The sequence below is a fragment of the Chrysemys picta genome, chromosome 5 (assembly GCF_011386835.1).
Source record: "Chrysemys picta bellii isolate R12L10 chromosome 5, ASM1138683v2, whole genome shotgun sequence".
In the NCBI taxonomy this organism is placed as follows: Eukaryota; Metazoa; Chordata; order Testudines; family Emydidae; genus Chrysemys; species Chrysemys picta.
In genome coordinates, this window is record NC_088795.1 from 3,450,570 (window position 1) to 3,468,403 (window position 17,834).

The 17,834-nt window shown below is 46.0% G+C and overlaps 1 protein-coding gene across 2 annotated transcripts in view; it reads right to left on the reverse strand.

The window, feature by feature from the left end:
* SRP72 (signal recognition particle 72) overlaps positions 1 to 17,834 on the reverse strand; it is a 75,353-nt gene that overhangs the window by 53,414 nt on the left and 4,105 nt on the right. For both annotated transcript variants that reach the window (XR_006176867.2, XM_008162785.4), the window contains exons 2-6: positions 10,491 to 10,611; positions 4,144 to 4,267; positions 2,915 to 3,058; positions 1,620 to 1,731; positions 382 to 413 (exon numbers count right to left, since the gene is read on the reverse strand). Coding sequence is in view for 1 of the 2 variants with exons in the window: in XM_008162785.4 (XP_008161007.2) it covers positions 382 to 413; positions 1,620 to 1,731; positions 2,915 to 3,058; positions 4,144 to 4,267; positions 10,491 to 10,611 (533 nt within the window). In the remaining variant the exon portion in view is untranslated. The remainder of the gene's footprint in view (positions 1 to 381; positions 414 to 1,619; positions 1,732 to 2,914; positions 3,059 to 4,143; positions 4,268 to 10,490; positions 10,612 to 17,834) is intronic.

Below are 17,834 nucleotides of genomic sequence, written 5' to 3' on the forward strand. Positions count from 1 at the left end.
AAACACACCAAAGTGTGCTGGAAATGAAACAAAAATGGTGGGCCTGATTCACCACAGCCTCAACACCTCTGCAGTGGGTGTACCACCCATCCCTCTCATGTGGTAGGAGTACACCCACATTGCACTGGTGTAAGGGACTGCAGAAGGGGCAAGGCAGGAGACAGTCCGGCCCCAAGAATTTACATTTCAGCAATAGGCAGAAGGACAGCTCACACCTCAGGAGTGGTATTGGGAACATGAATTTAGGCAGATTGGTGACTCTTGTTGGGTATGATATTGCATAGCAATTTAACAAGTGATCACATGGCTAGTCCCTGGGGCACTGCTTTGAAATACTTCGGTGTAAAATGCACATTATTCAGAGTAACAGCAACAACTTACAGAGTCTTCTGAAAGCGACTGGCGACACAGATCTAGAGAAAATAATTTGAAAGACAAATTTAGAAAGGGTTAATTCTTACCTACAGGAAAGCACAGAACAGGACGATGGCAGGAATGTTTGTTTATATCATGTGCCATTGTGGATACTAAGTGAGGCTTCTACAAAGTTTCACGGGTACTTTTTAATGCAAGAAAGTAAGGAAATGACTGGGTGCGTGTGGGAGAGATAAAATCTACAGTGAAATTTTTTAAAAAGTCAAGAATGCAGGAGACATTGCTCCTCCAGAACTCTTTTTGAGTACGCAGGTTTTCACTTGTTTCTCTCCCAAAAATGCCAGGCCTGAGGCAAGCACCTGGCCTGGAAAACTTCTGAATGACTATAGTCTGGCAAAGTTATAAGCAACTGAAAACAGGGCCTTACGATGACAAGTGTTGGGTAGCTTAAAGTATTGATGGCATTGCTGGCTGCACCTATAACATATTTAGTCAGCTTAATAAGAGAAAACATAAGGGAGTTCAAGCTTTTCAGTTTTGCAGCTGTCGATGTTAAACCTAAGGCCTGTAACTTGGTTCCTCTTCGCTACTTTCAACTTCTACTTTAAACGTTTATTCTCCTTCCCACACATATTATTGGACAGACTGAAATATAACAATAACAAAACCAGTCTTTCTGAATGTGAAAAATGGAAGTTAGTACACTCGATAGGGCAATCCCCAACTCAGAACATTACTGCACTCTACAGTCTTCAGTACACTCATAAAACAACGACTAAATAGGGCTTTTAAAACTTCTGCTAACGTGAAGAGATTGCACTGTCAAAATTATAAGCACATACCAAATTGCACTCAGGAATTAAATACCATTTGGGAGGGAAGACTAAGATGTTATAATACAGTTTGCTACTGTAAAATGATGGCAAAACAATAAACTATACATATCTGGAAAGCAAGCTGAGAGCTACAGATTGAAAAGCTATGTACCACATGGGAATTGCAGATAAGAAAACAGTTTGATCTACAATAGCTAAAAATTATTGATATAATAAAAGTTATTTAAGGAATGTTAAGTGCTACCAAGTCCCAACTATTCTTAGCAAACATACTATGGAAACTATAATCAAAGAACCCTACAGTTGTCCAATCCCACTTTCAATCCAGAATCAAATCCTTGTTCTCTCTCTAAATGTGTTTACAAAGAATGAGTGACACAGAGATCTATAACCCCCCCATGTTTTTACCTTCTGCTTTCTGTAGGCTTTTCATTGCCTCGTTCAGCCTGCCTTGCCCAATCAATGCACATGCAGCATTATAACACAGCTCGTAGGTAGCTTCTTGGAGGCCCAGATCTTCCTGACATAGAGTGAAATGATCGGGTTAAATGCTTGAAAGACAAATTAAATACAGCCTAATTTTGGATCAGAATCTAAACAGATTTATTTAAAGCCACTTTTCTAGGATTACTACAGACGCAAATCATAGCTTTTAGCAACATGCCAACTTCTTAGATTAACACACAACAGAAGATACATTAGGAAATCCACACATGAAGGTGATCTTGAGAGGACACGTGCTGTCTAAAAAGCCACAGCAGGAGTGGTCTTCCCCTTAGGCTGCAGGACAAAGCCAGGGGGAATCTGCAATGGAGCTACCCAACTCCCAGCTGTAGAGCAGTCCTGTTCTTAGGAATTGGAGCGAATCAGATTAGACCTCAGGGGAGCTGTCCAGGCTGTTTAAGCAGACAGAGAATTGGCAGAAACTGCAGCCCTGGAGAATGTCAAAGACAAGTTGCAGTCTTAAATATTTAAAAACTACTTTACTGTGCTAACCATTGAGCTTTATACTAGCAATGGCTCTTCCCAGTCACTAGTGCAGAGTAGCAATGTTCTACTGGATGTAAGTAGGCTTTGTAGAATCAGGAGCTTACATCCATTCACGGTCAGTGGAATCTTGCCGGTTTGCACCGTCCTGGAGACCCACTGTAAATTACCAGAGTGCACACGTGTGGTAATATGTGCATGAACACTAGGACGTACCTAGCAGAGTGCCAACTGCAAAAGGCACTTTTGTTAACTGTAGTTTAAATTAAATTATACTTCACAATGTGCTGGGGTATCCAATAGAAAAGAGACGCTGGTAAGCAAGGTGACAGATGACTCATTGGCAATCAATGTCCACATTCCCAAAGTAGAAACTTGAAGTAAGTCATGCACTCGTGCATTAAGGGACACTGAATGCATGGATAAACCACAAGAGTGACCTCTGTTTGGAGAAACAACTGCCAGCCTCATTACACACCCAGCAATGAAATCTCTGCCAAGGGACAGGGAGAGACTACCATTTTCTGTGTATAGTAGCCAAGTTTTCCTATTTTCTGTTAATGATTTTGGTTCTCGAATGTCTTCTTCCCCCCACTGCCATCTATGAGCCACGCAATTCATCTTCAAAAGTGTTCTAACACGGGCAAGGTTCAGCAGAGAGAGGCTGGAAGGGGGAACAATCTCTCCCACAAGTGCACGCAGGCACACACACTCACTGGCTCCACTTTCTCCCATGTGCTCTGCGCTGCAACCACTGCAGAAAGGTTGGTTTTCCTTTCTTCTTCATAGTCGTCTTGGGAGTTCCGGATGAGATCCCGATACACGGCTAAGCAGTCGTCATAGCGCTCCAACCTATACAACTGAAAAGAGAGACATTGCCCTGCACATTGGCATCCACAACTAGAGACACCTGAATGCAGGGGAGGGATAGCTCAGTGGTTGGAGCATTGGCCTGCTAAACCCAGGGTTGTGAGTTCAATCCTTGAAGGGGCCACTTAGGGATCTGGGGCAAAATCAGTACTTGGTCCTGCTAGTGAAGGCAGGGGGCTGGATGTGATGATCTTCCAGTTCCATGAGATAGGTATATCTCCATATATTTTTTTTTTATTTGAATAAGTGCTGTAAAGTCTAATGCAGAATTTACTCGGGAAAATAGAGTTGATTATGGTCTCTGCCAGCCTCTTCATGGCAGTCTTTAGCACCTCTCTAGGGAGCAAATTAAATGACCACCTTTCAAGCATTGTTTACCGCAAACAACTGTTTCTTCCACATGTTGGGATCATTCTAATCAACTGTGGAAACAAAAGGAGGAGGAAAAGCCTTTTCTCTTCCTCTTTTCAATCCTGATGCGCCAAGGAAGCCCATCCTTGCTCGCTTCACACACAGCTGCTCCTGATGGCACAGAGCTATATGCATGAAGCATGTGCAGAACTAGATCCCAAACCAAGAGCTAACCTGGCTCGCAGAGTGGAAAGTAAAGCACTCTCCTCAGGACGACCCACTTCCCTGGCTGATGGAAATCAAGCAAATCACTTCATTCTAGCCCTGGGGAGAAGGAAAGTGGCCAATTGTATGGCTGCACAGGCACATTTTGGTTCGGTGGCTTCCAGCAAACTACCCCACTTTCCAGAACAGAGTAATGTGATTCATTAGAAGCTGAAATGGATGGAAGTGGGGGAAGATTAATGAGCCAACAAGTGAAAGGATGGCGCTATCTGCCCAAACTGACAGTTTGGGAGACCCCGGCTAACTAGAAGAGAGGGTGAAATCCTAGGCCCCACTGAAGTCAGTGGGAATTTTGTCACCGATTTCACCAGGGTTTTCACCCGGAACATAACCGTTTATTAAGTCACAGCTGAGGGGGAGAAAAGTTTCTGATTTTTTCCGCCCTCACAAAGCAGAGGGCTCTTGAATGATAGATACAAGTTTCCAAAGCAGTAATTACCACTTGTCCATGCAGCTCCTTCAGTTTGTCTGTCTGCTGGCTGGCACTCTGAATGGTCTTCAGGGCATTTTCAATTCTGTTCAACCTGTACTCACAGTACGCCTTCTCAAAGGTGATAGAGTCACTGCGAAAACAAGGCAGAGATTGACGTCAGGTGCATCACCACAGCACTCATTCTACAACATTTACCTCCCAGGAGAGCCAAGAAGGCTTATTTAAGCATCTATAATTACTCTTATAAGACTACCATGTTGTTAGAGGCAGAACAGCATGTGTTGGCACCAGGCTATTGAATTATTTCTCTATTGAGCAGTGGCAGTACCTAAAACATGTTTTCTTAGAAAGGAGGGGAATACAAAAGCCCTACCCCAAAGAAGAATCTAAAGTAGCTAAACCAATTCAGACTCCTCAGTACCCTAGATCACCACTTCATGGCGGCAAAATCTCCAGGATGTGCAGATTGCCTGTTTATTTTTTGTATAGCATACTTTCCTAAGGTAGAACAATGAAAAGATTCACTGAATAATCAATGAAGGAAAAGAGGATTGGTCGCTGCTGCATGCAGAAAGGTGTATCACTGCAACCCAAAGATACAGATATTCAGTTCCTGCAGACAGAGCAAACGTGATGACACAATCTCTCCTAAACTATAAAATGCCAAATCTGATGCTAAGGAGTGAAAGCTGTCGAGAAACATCACAATTACAAGGGAGAACCAATGGCAAAACTGTTAGGATTCTCTGCACCTTGGGGTCTTTAAACCACGATTTGAGGACTTCAATAACTCACGCATAGGTTAGGGGTTTGTTACAGGAGTGAGTGGATGAGATTCTGTGGCCTGCGTTGTGCAGGAGGTCAGACTAGATGATCATAATGGTCCCTTCTGACCTTAAAGTCTATGAGTCTATGAGGTTGAATCAGACCTAAAAGGGCACTGTTAACACCAGCAAGCCTTAATATACACTGACTGGGTAGTTTTTATTTAAAAGGAGTCCAGTATATATTTCCCCAGCGAATTATTGATCAGGTTGAGTGAAAACAAAAAGAAGGGACCAACAACTTACTGTGACTTTAGCACAGATGCTGTGAGAGAGGTTTGTCCATGTTCATGTTTTATTTAAATGCTTTCTGCACTCTAAACATTTCTGGGGAAATACAAGGATGGAATAGTAATAAAAAGATTAAAACATGATCCTGGTCATGATAGCCCGAACGAATTAATCAGAATGGATGAATCGATTGTGACAAAGAGAACTTTCTTTGCTCTGGAGAAGACACAATTCAGTGGTTGAGCAAACGGCCACACTGGGTCAGACCCATGGTCCATCTAGCTCAGTATCCTGTCTCCAACAGTGACCAGGGCTTCAACGGGAGCGTATAGAACAGGGAAATTGAGAGACATACACCTGTCTTCCACTCCCGACTTCTATGCAGCGTCTTTGTAGCAGTGTCAGTCCCAGGATATTAGATGTCAAATATCCTGGAACTGACACAGCTACAACTACACTGCATACAACAATGGAAGATATTGAAGTTAGCCGCCTGAAACAGAAACACCTCAACATGAAGAACAAGGAAGCAAAACTTAACAGCAACATCTATTTCCTGAGCAAATGCAAGAAACAAAACATCATCCCCAGAGGTCTTGCCATCTATAACTCTCTGACCACTACATGCATCTCTACTCCTGGCAGTCAGAAGTACAGGGTCACCCTGACGATGGGGCTGCATCCCTAACCATCTTGGCTAATGGGCATTGATGGATCTACCCTCCATGAACTTCTCTATTTTTGAAGCCAGTTATACTTTTGGCCATCATAGCATCCTATTGCTATGAGTTCCACAGGTTAGTTGTGCGTTGTGTGAAGAAGTATTTCCTTTTGTTTGTTTTCAACCTGCTGCCTATTAATTTCATTGGGTGACCCCCTGGTTTTTGTATTGTGGGTAACGGTAAATGACACTTCTCTATTCACTTTTTCCACACCATTCATTATTGTATAGACCTCTAGCATATCCCCACTTGGTCATCTCTTTTCTAAGATGAACAGCCCTAATCTTTTTAGTCTCTCCTCACATGGAAGCTGTTCCATACCTGGATCATCTTTGTTGCCCTTCTTTGAACCTTTTCCAGTTCCACTATAGCCTTTTTGAGATGGGGCACTCAAAACTGGACACAGTATTCAAGGTGTGGGTGCACCATAGATTTATATAGTGGCATTCTGATATTTTGTGTCTTATTTTCTATTCCTTTTATAATAATTCCTAATGTACTGCTAGGCTTTTTCACCACTGTTGCGCACTGAGCTTAAGTGTTCACAGAACCATCTACAATGATTCCAAGAGCTCTTTTTTGAGTGGGAACAGTTAATTTAGATCCATTCGTTATATGTGTCTCCTTGGGATTATTTTTTTTAAATGTGCATTACTTGCACTTATCAATGAATTTCATCTGCCATTTTGAAACCCAGTCCCAGTTTTGTGAGATCCCTTTGTAATTCTTCACAGTCTTCTTGGGAGATAACTATCTTGAATCATTTTGTATCATCCGCAAACTTTGCCACCTCACAGTTCAGCCCGTTTCCCAGCTCATTAATGAATATATTGAACAGCACGTCCCAGTACAGTTCCTTGGGGAACCCAGCTGTTCATCTCTCTCCATAGTGAAGACTGACCATTTAGTCCTACCCTTTGTTTCCTATCTTTTAACCAGTTACTAATCCATGAGGACGACCTTCTCTCTTATCCCATGACTGCTTACTTTGCTTAAGAGCCTTTGGTAAGGGAACTTGTCAAATCAGTGTTACATTAGCTACCGTCCAATCATCTGATACAGAGGTTTGTTTCAGCAATAGATTATATACTACAGTTAGTAGTTCTGTAATTTCACATTTGAGTTCCTTCAGAACTCTTGAATGAATACCATCTGGTCTTGGTGACTTATTACCATTTAATTTATCAATTTGTTCTAAAACTTCTTCTACTGACACATGAATGCAGGACAGAACTTCAGATTTGTTGCCCAAAAAGAACAGTTCTGATGTGCTCACCTTAGGACTAAATCAAGAATTGACTCTGTGTTTCTGGGTTCCAGGACTAGCTGCTCCCAGAAGCAGCTGTTTATGGAGTCTAGAAATTGTGTCTCTGCATCATGAGGTAACATTTACTCTGTCAATAGGAGGATAGTTGAAATCACCTGTTATTATTATTGCGAGTTCTGCTTTTGAAGTCTCTCTGACTTCCTCAGCATTTCACGATCACAGTCAGGTGGTCAGAAGTATATTCCTACTGCTAGACCAGACGTGAGCGAACTACAGCCCGCAGGCCACATACGGCCCACGGGACCGTCCTGCCCAGCCCCTGAGCTCCCGGCCGGAGAGCCTAGTCCCCAGCCCCTCCCCCGCGGTCCCTCCTCCCCTGCAGCCACACCGCTGCGCGGGCCACGCTCTGACCCGCCACCCCCGCTGGGCAGCGTGGGGAGCACAGCTGGCTCTGGCTGGGTGTCGCGGCTGCGAGCTCCTGCTGCTGGTAAGGGGGCGGGGAGGTTGGGTAAGGGAGCTGGGACAGAGGTTGCGGGGGGCGGTCAGGGAATGGGGAACAGGGAGGGTTGGGAGTGGGAGTCCCAGGGGGCATGTCAAGGGGGGGGGATGTGGATAGGGGTCAGGAGGGCAGTCAGAGGACAGGGAGAAGGGGGAGTTAGATAAGGGGGTGGGATCCCAGAGGGCAGTTAGGAGCGGGGGGTCCCGGGACAGGGTGGCCAGGGACGAGGAGCAGAGGGCGGTTGGATAGGGGGTCGGAGTCCGGGGGTGGGGGGGAGGAAGGAGGGGTGGATAGGGGTCGGGGCAGTCAGGGACAGGGAGCAGTGGGGTTGGATAGGGGGTGGGGATCCCGGGAGGGGGTGGTCAGGGGACAATGAGCAGGAGGGGTTGGATGGGTTGGAGGTTCTGAGGGGGGCAGGAAGTGGGAGGGGGCAGATGGGGGCAGGGGGCCAGGCTGTTTGGGGAGGCACAGCCTTCCCTACCTGGCCCTCCATACAGTTGTGCAACCCCTATGTGGCCCTCGGGCCAAAAAGTTTGCCCACCCATGTTTTTATTCAAACATGGAATTTCTATCCACAAAGATTTAAAAAAAGAAAAAGAAAAAAAAAAGATTTTTGCTGTACTTGACTCTATAGACTTTTTTTCACATGTAGTGCCACCCATCCACCAGCACAACCTACTCTGCATTCCTATATATTTTGTACCCTGGTGCTACCGGGTCCCACTGTTGTCATTACACCAAGTTTCCATTATGCCTGTTATATCAATAGCCTCATCTACTGACAGGCATTCTAGCTCACTGATCTTAGTATTTAGACTCCTTGCATTTGTATATAAGCACGTATACATTTTGTCTTCACGTGTTATTTTTAAATGGGATTCTATTTCATTTGACTGTTTCTCACTAGTTCCTACCTGTACTTTCCCAATTTCTTACCTATCCTCTTTACTAGGATATAGATTTCTCCCGCATCATTCCTAAGGTATGACTCTGCCCAAACTGCGTGCTCCTCTGCACCTGTTGGCTTTCTCTTAGCCCTTGGTTTAAAAAATCCTCATATTTAATTTATATGCCAGCAGCCTGGTTCCATTTTGGTGTAGGTGGAGCCCATCCTTCCTGGATAGGTCACTCCTTCGCAAAAGGTTCCCCAGTTTCTAATAAACCTAAACCCGTCCTCCCTACACCTTTGTCTCATCTGCACATTGAGACCTTGCAGTTCTGCTTGTCTAACTGGCCTTGCGCGTGAAACTAGAACCATTTCAGAGGATGCTACCATGGAGAACCTGGACTTTAATCTCTTACCTAGCAGCCTGCATTTGGCCTCTTTTCTACCTTTCCCTATGTCTTTGGTACCTACATGTACCACAACCACCAACTCCTTCCCAGCATATCTATAAGGCTATCTACATGTCTCATGCGATCTACTACCATCACACCTGACAGGTAATTTCCCATTGAGGTTCTCCCAGTCCTCACAAGTACATATATATACATATTTTTTTTTTTTTTTACACAAGCTGAATGAAAGTTGCTTTACTATTTGAATTATGAGTGTTTGAAGAGGCAAGGAATTAAGCCTAAAATCTAGATTGATTTCTTTACATTCACATTAGTGGTTATAAATAAGGAATATGAGAAAATACTTTGAGAGTCTACGCTGGAACTACGATAATAATCAGTTCTACATCCTTTCCCTCCATGCATACTTCTTGCTTTCCCATAGGGAAGTGATTCTGACAGTATATACATTAGTTTTGCTAATAGAGAGTTCTTATATAGCAGTTTTCATCTTAAGCCATTGCACAGACACTAGGCCGCAAACAGCCCTGTGAGGCAGGAAGGTAACATTTATCACTGCCATTTCACAGATGGGAAATGGAGATAAGGAGAGATACGGGCCACAGTCTTGGGAACACTTATGCACATTCTGAATTTTATTCATCTGAGCAGTTCCACTGTCTTCAACAGGAGTGCTTATGAGAGTAAAGGCATGTCTACACTACAATCTTAAGTCGACCTGTGTTAGGTTGACTTAAGCCACCACAATAATTACTGCGGTGGCTGATGTTCACACTACCTTCTGTCAGTGGTGCGCATCCTCACCAGGAGTGCTTCCATTGACTGAAGAGGGGCAGTATGGAGGGCTGAGAGCCTGGGCTACTACCTGGGCTCTCAGCTCCACACAGTTCCCCACTGGAAACCCAGCTGCCCCCCAAGGCTTCTTGCCTCCATACTCCCAGTCAGGAGTGGGGGGAAAGTCACCCAAGGCTTCTCACCTCTGGCAAGTAGATCGGCTGCCGTAGTCCCGGTGGGGAGCTGGGATCCTGGGGGGTAGCAGGGCTCCCAGAGGGGAACAGGGAGCTCAGGTGGCAGCCCGGCTTGGAGCAGAGACCTGGCAGCAGCCCAGTGCGGGAGCCGGGAGCCAGCTTTCTTGTCAATTTCAAAGCTCCACTAGATGACAGCCAACAGCAGATATAAGGAACGCAGCGTCTACACCGATGCTACGTCGCCATGACTACACCATCATAAGGCCTACGCCTTCCACGGAGGTGGAGTTGTGTCAGCATAGTAGGGCACTTACATTGGCAGGAGCAAGGCTGTGGTGCGTACACGGACATAGTTAGGTTGCCATAAGCTCCCTTATGTCGACCTAACTGTGAAGTGTAGACCAAGCCTAAAGTTAAGCATGTGAAACACTGAAAACTTCAGCAATAGCCATTGCCCACCAGCACCACCCTCCTACCTAGACTAGCAACTTCCTGGGGCTTGTGCTTTTTTCCTTTGCAGGAGCCTCTGGGGCTACCACTCACCTGGTTAACACTTTGGTGTGGGTGTGGATTACACTTAGGGCTTCCTTGAAGCTTCCACTCTGAATGAGACACACCACTTTGCAGTGAAGGGCAGTCACATCTTCCTTGTTGATCTGCAACACTTGGGGAAGCAAAGAGAGTTATCACAATCTCTAACTCTAGTCCTACTTCCCATTAAAAACAGAGTCCATCAAATTAAAATCCAGACAACGTCTCAGACCTTGTCTAGACTAGAAAGTTGAACTGCTTTAACAATCCCCAAACAATGAGGTAGAAGTGACCAAAAACCCCTGGCGTGGATGCAAGTATAGTGGTATAAAAGTGCTTATACTGGTATAGCTCATTCTGGTTTAGGGAGATATAAAATACCTTTATACTGGTAAAACTGCCTCCACAGGAGGGTTTATACCAGTATTACAGGTAAAAATAAATACATAAATTACATAATTAATTGCCAGTTATACTGGTAGAATTTTTTTTAGCATAGACCAAGCCTTGATGCCAGCTAAATGTGAAAGTGTCCGAGGGCTAGATAGCACCAGGGTTACTGCACTCGCATGTCACTCTGCAGACGAGAGGTCAAAGCCGGACTAGTAGGTTCTCGAGAACTGGGCATCATCAATTCTGCAATCCCTACTCAGGAACAAAAGGGCAAGTACACTGAGAAAAAGCAGAGCAAGTCCAGATCAACAAGAGGATTAATTTCAGGACTGAGATTTGCTACCAGGGAAAGACAGGAGGGAAAAATTTGGAACATAGTTTGTATTTTTGTCATACAACATTAATTGTTTACAGTTCGACTACAGAGAAAAAAACAAACAGATCCACTCCTTCCTCCCAAAACATGTCAAAGAGAAAAGCACCTGCTCTTTCCCTATACCACCCTCGGTTTGGTATCTAAAGTGGTGTAGTCTGAGGCCTGGTCTACACTATGAGTTTAGGTCGAATTTAGCAGCGTTAAATCGAATTAACCCTGCACCCGTCCACACAACGAAGCCATTTACTTCGACATAAAGGGCTCTTAAAATCGATTTCTGTACTCCTCCCCGAGGGAGTAGTGCCGAAATCGACATTGCCGGTTCAAATTAGGGTTAGTGTGGGTGCAATTCGATGGTATTGGCCTCCGGGAGCTATCCCACAGTGCATCATTGTGACCGCTCTGGACAGCAATGTGAACTCGGATGCACTGGCCAGGTAGACAAGAAAAGCCCCGCAAACTTTTGAATTTAATTTCCTGTTTGCCCAGCGTGGAGAGCACAGGTGACCACACAGAGCTCATCAGCACAGGTAATCATGCAGTCTGAGAATCGAAAAAGAGCACCAGCATGGACCGTACGGGAGGTACTGGATCTGATCTCTGTATGGGGAGAGGATTCAGTGCTAGCAGAATTACGTTCTAAAAGACGAAATGCCAAAACATTTGAAAAAATCTCCAAGGGCATGATGGAGAGAGGCCACAATAGGGACTCATATCAGTGCCACATGAAAGTTAAGGAGCTCAGACAAGCGTACCAGAAAACCAAAGAAACAAACGGAAGGTCCGGGGCAGAGCCGCAGACATGCTGCTTCTACACTGAGCTGCATGCAATTCTAGGGGGGGCCGCCACCACTACCCCACGTCTGACCGTGGATTCCGAGGCGGGGGTAATCTCAGCCATGCCTGAGGATTCTGCGGATGGGGAAGATGAGGAGGACGACGAGCTTGCGGAGAGCACACAGCACTCCATTCTCTTTTTCTCAGCCTGACTGAAGTACCCTCCCAACCCTCCCAAGGCGGTATCCCAGACAATGAGGCCATGGAAGGGACCTCTGGTGAGTGTACCTTTGTAAATATAAAACATGGTTTAAAAGCAAGCATTTTTTAATGATTAATTTGCCCTGAGGACTTGGGATGCATTCGCGGCCAGTACAGCTACTGGAAAAGTCTGTTAACATGTCTGGGGATGGAGCGGAAATCCTCCAGGGACATCTACATGAAGCGCTCCTGGAGGTACTCCAAAAGCCTTTGCAGAAGGTTTCTGGGCAGTGCAGCCTTATTCCGTCCTTCATGGTAGGACACTTTACCATGCCATGCTAGTAGCAAGTAATCTGGTATCATTGCATGACAAAGCCTGGCAGCGTATGGTCCTAGTGTTTGCTAGCATTCAAGCAACATCCGTTCTTTATCTCACTGTGTTATCCTCAGGAGAGTGATATCATTCATGGTAACCTGGTTGAAATATGGGAATTTAATGAAGGGGACAGAGGTGGCCGTTCCTACTGGGCTGTTTGCCTGTGGCTGAAAAGAAATCCTTCCCTGCAGTTAGCCAAGCGGTGGGGTGTGGGGACCATTGGCACTGAGCTTTCCGCGTTTGGCTAGCAGGGATCTTCCCTGATACTAGCCACGCGGTGGGGGGAGGGGTAAAGCGATCATCCCAGAGAATTGGATGCGCGGGGGGGTGGGGGGGGGGTATTAGTTTGGTTTCTGCTGCTGCATGTTAACACGAAAACCGCAGCACTCAATGGGCTTTGCTTGGTATGGGAAAGGAGGGCACTGCTTTTATGAAGGTTGCAGAAGCCGAAAGACAATGGCTTACCATGGCCGCATGCAAGCCGAATTCTGTTGCCCGGCCCTGCATCTGTGATCTCTAACACCAAAGCCGCAGGCACTCAATATTAAGATGCAAAATGCGACCTTGTACCGAAATCACATGTGCTATGTAATGTGAATAGTGTTGTTCACCGTGAAAGAGTATAAGCATTGTTCTGTAAAATGTATCTTTTTAAATACTTCTCTCCCTTTTTTCCCCTCCCGCAGCTGCAAATTTTTCAAGCCTCCCTCCTCCGTCCTGAAGGCTAATCTCAGATAAGGCGGTGAAAAAACCGCACACAAGACAACATGTTCTCAGAGATCATGCAGTCGACCCATGATGAAAGAGCTCATTTGAATGAGTGGAAGGACACGGTATCAAAGTACAGGAAAGCTGCCAATGAACTTGAGGATAGGAGGGACCAACGTGAGGACAGGAGAGACGCTCGAGATGAGAGGTGGCGGCAGGAGGATCAGAGGAGGCAGGATGAAATGCTGAGGCTGATGCATGCGTCTGGTGGAGCTTCAGGAACAGCAACAGGATCACAGAGTGCCGCTGCAGCCCCTGTATAACCGCCCTCCCCAAGTTCCATAGCCACCTCACCCAGACGTCCAAGAACGCGGGGGAGGGGGAGAGGAGGCTTCGTGCACCCTGCCACTCCACCCCAGTGGACAGCCCAAGCAAAAGGCTGTCATTATTTTGAATTTTTGAAGTGGCCTTTTCCTTCTCTCCTCCCCTCCTCCCAAACCCCACCTGGGCTACCTTGTCAGTTCTCGCCCTATGTTTATAATCAATTAATAAAGAATGCATAATTTTTAAACAATAGTGACTTTATTTCCTTTGAAAGCAAGCTGTGATCGAACTTGGGAGGGTGGGCTGCTTATAGGAAATGAGTCAATCAAGGGGGTGGGTTTTCATCAAGGAGAAACAAACAGAACTTTCACACCGTAGCCTGGCCAATCATGAAACTGGTTTTCAAAGCTTCTCTGATGCGCAACACTTCCTGGTGTGCTCTTCTAATCGCCCTGGTGTCTGACTGCGCGTAATCAGATTTGCCTCAACCTCCCACCCCGCAATAAAGATCTCCCCCTTACTCTTACTCACAGAGATTGTGGAGCATACAGCAAACAGCAATAACAATGGGGATATTGGTTTGGCTGAGGTCTGAGCGAGTCAGTAAAGTGCGGCAGCGACCCTTTAAACATCCAAAAGCACAGTCTACCACCACTCTGCATTTGCTCAGCCTGTAGTTGAACAGCTCCTGACTACTGTCCAGGCTGCCTGTGTATGGCTTCATGAGCCATGGCATTAAGGGGTAGGCTGGGTCCCCAAGGATAACTATAGGCATTTCAACATCCCCAACGGTTATTTTCTGGTCTGGGAAGTAAATCCCTTGCTGCAGCCGTTTAAACAGATCAGTGTTCCTGAAGACGCGAGAGTCATGAACCCTTCCCTGCCATCCCACATTGATGTTGGTGAAACGTCCCTTGTGATCCACCAGTGCTTGCAGCACCACTGAAAAGTACCCCTTGCGTTTTATGTACTGGCTGCCCTGGTGCTCCGGTGCCAAGATAGGGATATGGGTTCCATCTATCGCCCCACCACAGTTAGGGAATCCCATTGCAGCAAAGCCATCCACTATGACCTGCACATTTCCCAAAGTCACTACCCTTAATAGTAGCAGCTCAGTGATTGCTTTGGCTACTTGCATCACAGCAGCCCCCCCAGTAGATTTGCCCACTCCAAATTGATTCCCGACTGACCGATAGCTGTCTGACGTTGCAACCTTCCACAGGGCTATCGCCACTCGCTTCTCAACTGAGAGGGCTGCTCTCATCTTGGTATTCTGGCGCTTCAGGGCAGGGGAAAGCAAGTCACAAAGTTCCATGAAAGTGCCATTACGCATGCAAAAGTTACGCAGCCACTGGGAATCCTCCCAGACCTGCAACACTATGCGGTCCCACCAGTCTGTGCTTGTTTCCTGGGCCCAGAATCGACAATCCACGGCTATAACCTGCCCCATTAACACCATGATCTCCAAAGCGCAGGGGGTCCACGGTTTGAGAGAATTCTGTGTCCATGCCCATGTCCTCATCACTCTCGTCGCCGCGCTGCCGTCGCTGCCTCCTCCTCGCCTGGTTTTTCAGGTCCTGGTTCAGCATAGACTGCATGATAATGCGTGAGGTGTTTACACTGTTCATGACTGCTGTCTTGAGCTGGGCGGGCTCCGTGCTTGCCGCGGTATGGCGTCTGCACTGTTCACCCAGGAAAAAGGCGCGAAACGGTTGTCTGCCGTTGCTTTCATGGAGGGAGGAGGAGGATGTACCCAGAACCACCCGCAACAATGTTTTTTGCCCCATCAGGCATTGGGATCTCAACCCAGAATTCCAATGGGCGGGGGAGACTGCGGGAACTATGGGATAGCTACCCACAGTGCAACGCTCCGGAAGTCGACGCTAGCCTCAGTACATGGACGCACACCGCCGAATTAATGTGCTTAGTGTGGCTGCATGCACTCGACTTTATACAATCTGTTGCCAAAGATCGAATTCTGTAAAATCGGAGTAATCCCGTAGTGTAGACATACCCTAACAGTCATATGACAACACCCTTCAACCCTGACTGTCCAAACTCCAGTTAGCCATAGGTCAGCTGCTTCCAAAGCTGCACACACAGACCAAGGCTCCTTCCTCCAGACCAAAATCTCGCAGGGCTGAAGCTCCCTGGGTGCCACCCAACAATCCCAAACTCTGATTTGACAAAGCTTATTGGTGCTTCTACAAAACTTACAAGAATCAGAATTCTAATACATTTATGGAGACAGAACAAGGTGAATTTAACACCTAGAAAACGTCAGGCTCTTCGGGAACCTTATCTAGGTCACATAGCTAAACATAACCAAACTACATCCTAAACACAATCAAACTACAGCCTCTGATGCAGGACTAGGGCTTAAATATGAATTCTTCATCTCTTGCTTCTCCTTCCATCAGTTTTCCCCCTTTTCCTTTCTCTTACCAAGGTTAGCCTGATTGCAAACCAATGGATTTATGAAGCCACAACATACTTTAGCAATGGAACTGTTCACATAATATTACTACTCAATAAAATATAGTCTGCATCTTGCTACTGTACTGTAGATGCTTTTCTTTATTATTTGTATTACTGTAGAGCCTATAACCCAGGGCCCCATTGTGCTGGGCACTGTAGAAACACAATAGAGACAATCCCTGCCTGGAAGACCTTACAATCTAAGTGTAAAGTTACAAACAAGTGGATAAATGAAAAGATGAGGGGAGCACTAAGAAAGAATAAAACTAAACAAGTCAGCATGAAAAGCAGAGGTCACAGAAAACCAGCTGCCTGACCACCAGCATTACCTTCACAGAACATACATGACACTGGGGCCCTGATCCTGAAATCAGATCCATGCAGGCAGGCTTCTAAGAACATGCAATGCCTAACTGAGGTCGATGAAGCTCTGCCTACACAGACCCAACTGCAGAATCAGGATCCTGGGAGCCGAGGACAAACACAAATATCTGTAGATGGAGAGGTTGTCAATACAGTAAAATGTGATGTAATGAAAGTCACTTGAGATGGTTTTCAAATTGCGGGGGGCCTGGAGGAACATTTGGGTGGGCGGGCAGCAACGCCAGGCAGCTTGGGCTTCAGCTGGCTGTATTTTAAAGAATCCTTATTGCGGTTGCAGGAACAAACCATCCCGATGTGTAGAAAGAATAGTAAATCTGGCAGGCGACCAGCTTGGCTTAACAGCGAAATCCTTGCTGATCTTAAACACAAAAAAGAAGCTTACAAGAAGAGGAAGATTGGGCAAATGACCAGGGAGGAGTATAAAAATATTGCTCAGGCATGCAGGAGTGAAATCAGGAAGGCCAAATCACACTTGGAGTTGCAGCTAGCAAGAGACGTTAAGAGTAACAAGAAGGGTTTCTTCAGGTATGTTAGCAACAAGAAGGTGATCAAGGAAAGTGTGGGCCCCTTACTGAATTGGGGAGGTAACCTAGTGACAGAGGATGTGGAAAAAGCTAATGTACTCAATGCTTTTTTTGCCTCTGTCTTCACAAACAAGGTCAGCTCCCAGACTGCTGCACTGGGCAGCACAGTATGGGGAGGAGGTGACCAGCCCTCCGTGGAGAAAGAAGTGGTTTAGAACTATTTAGAAAAGCTGGACAAGCACAAGTCCATGGGGCCAGATCCACTGCATCCGAGGGTGCTAAAGGAGTTGGAGGATGTGATTGCAGAGCCATTGACCATTATCTTTGAAAACTCATGGTGATCGGGGGAGGTCCCGGATGACTGGAAAAAGGCTAATGTAGTGCCCATCTTTAAAAAAGGGAAGGAGGAGGATCCGGGGAACTACAGGCCAGTCAGCCTCACCTCAGTCCCTGGAAAAATCATGGAGCAGGTCCTCAAGGAATCAATTCTGAAGCACTCAGAGGAGAGGAAAGTGATCAGGAACAGTCAGCATAGATTTACCAAGGGCAAGTCATGCCTGACTAACCTAATTGCCTTATATGACAAGAAAACTGGGTCTGTGGATGAGGGGAAAGCCGTGGATGTGTTATTCCTTGACTTTAGCAAAGCTTTTGATAGTCTCCCACAATATTCTTGCCGGCACGTTAAAGAAGTATGGGCTGGATGAATGGACTATAACAAGGATAGGCAACCTTTCAGAAGTGGTGTGCCAAGTCTTCATTTATTCACTTTAATTTAAAGTTTCGCGTGCCGGTAATACATGTTAACGTTTTTT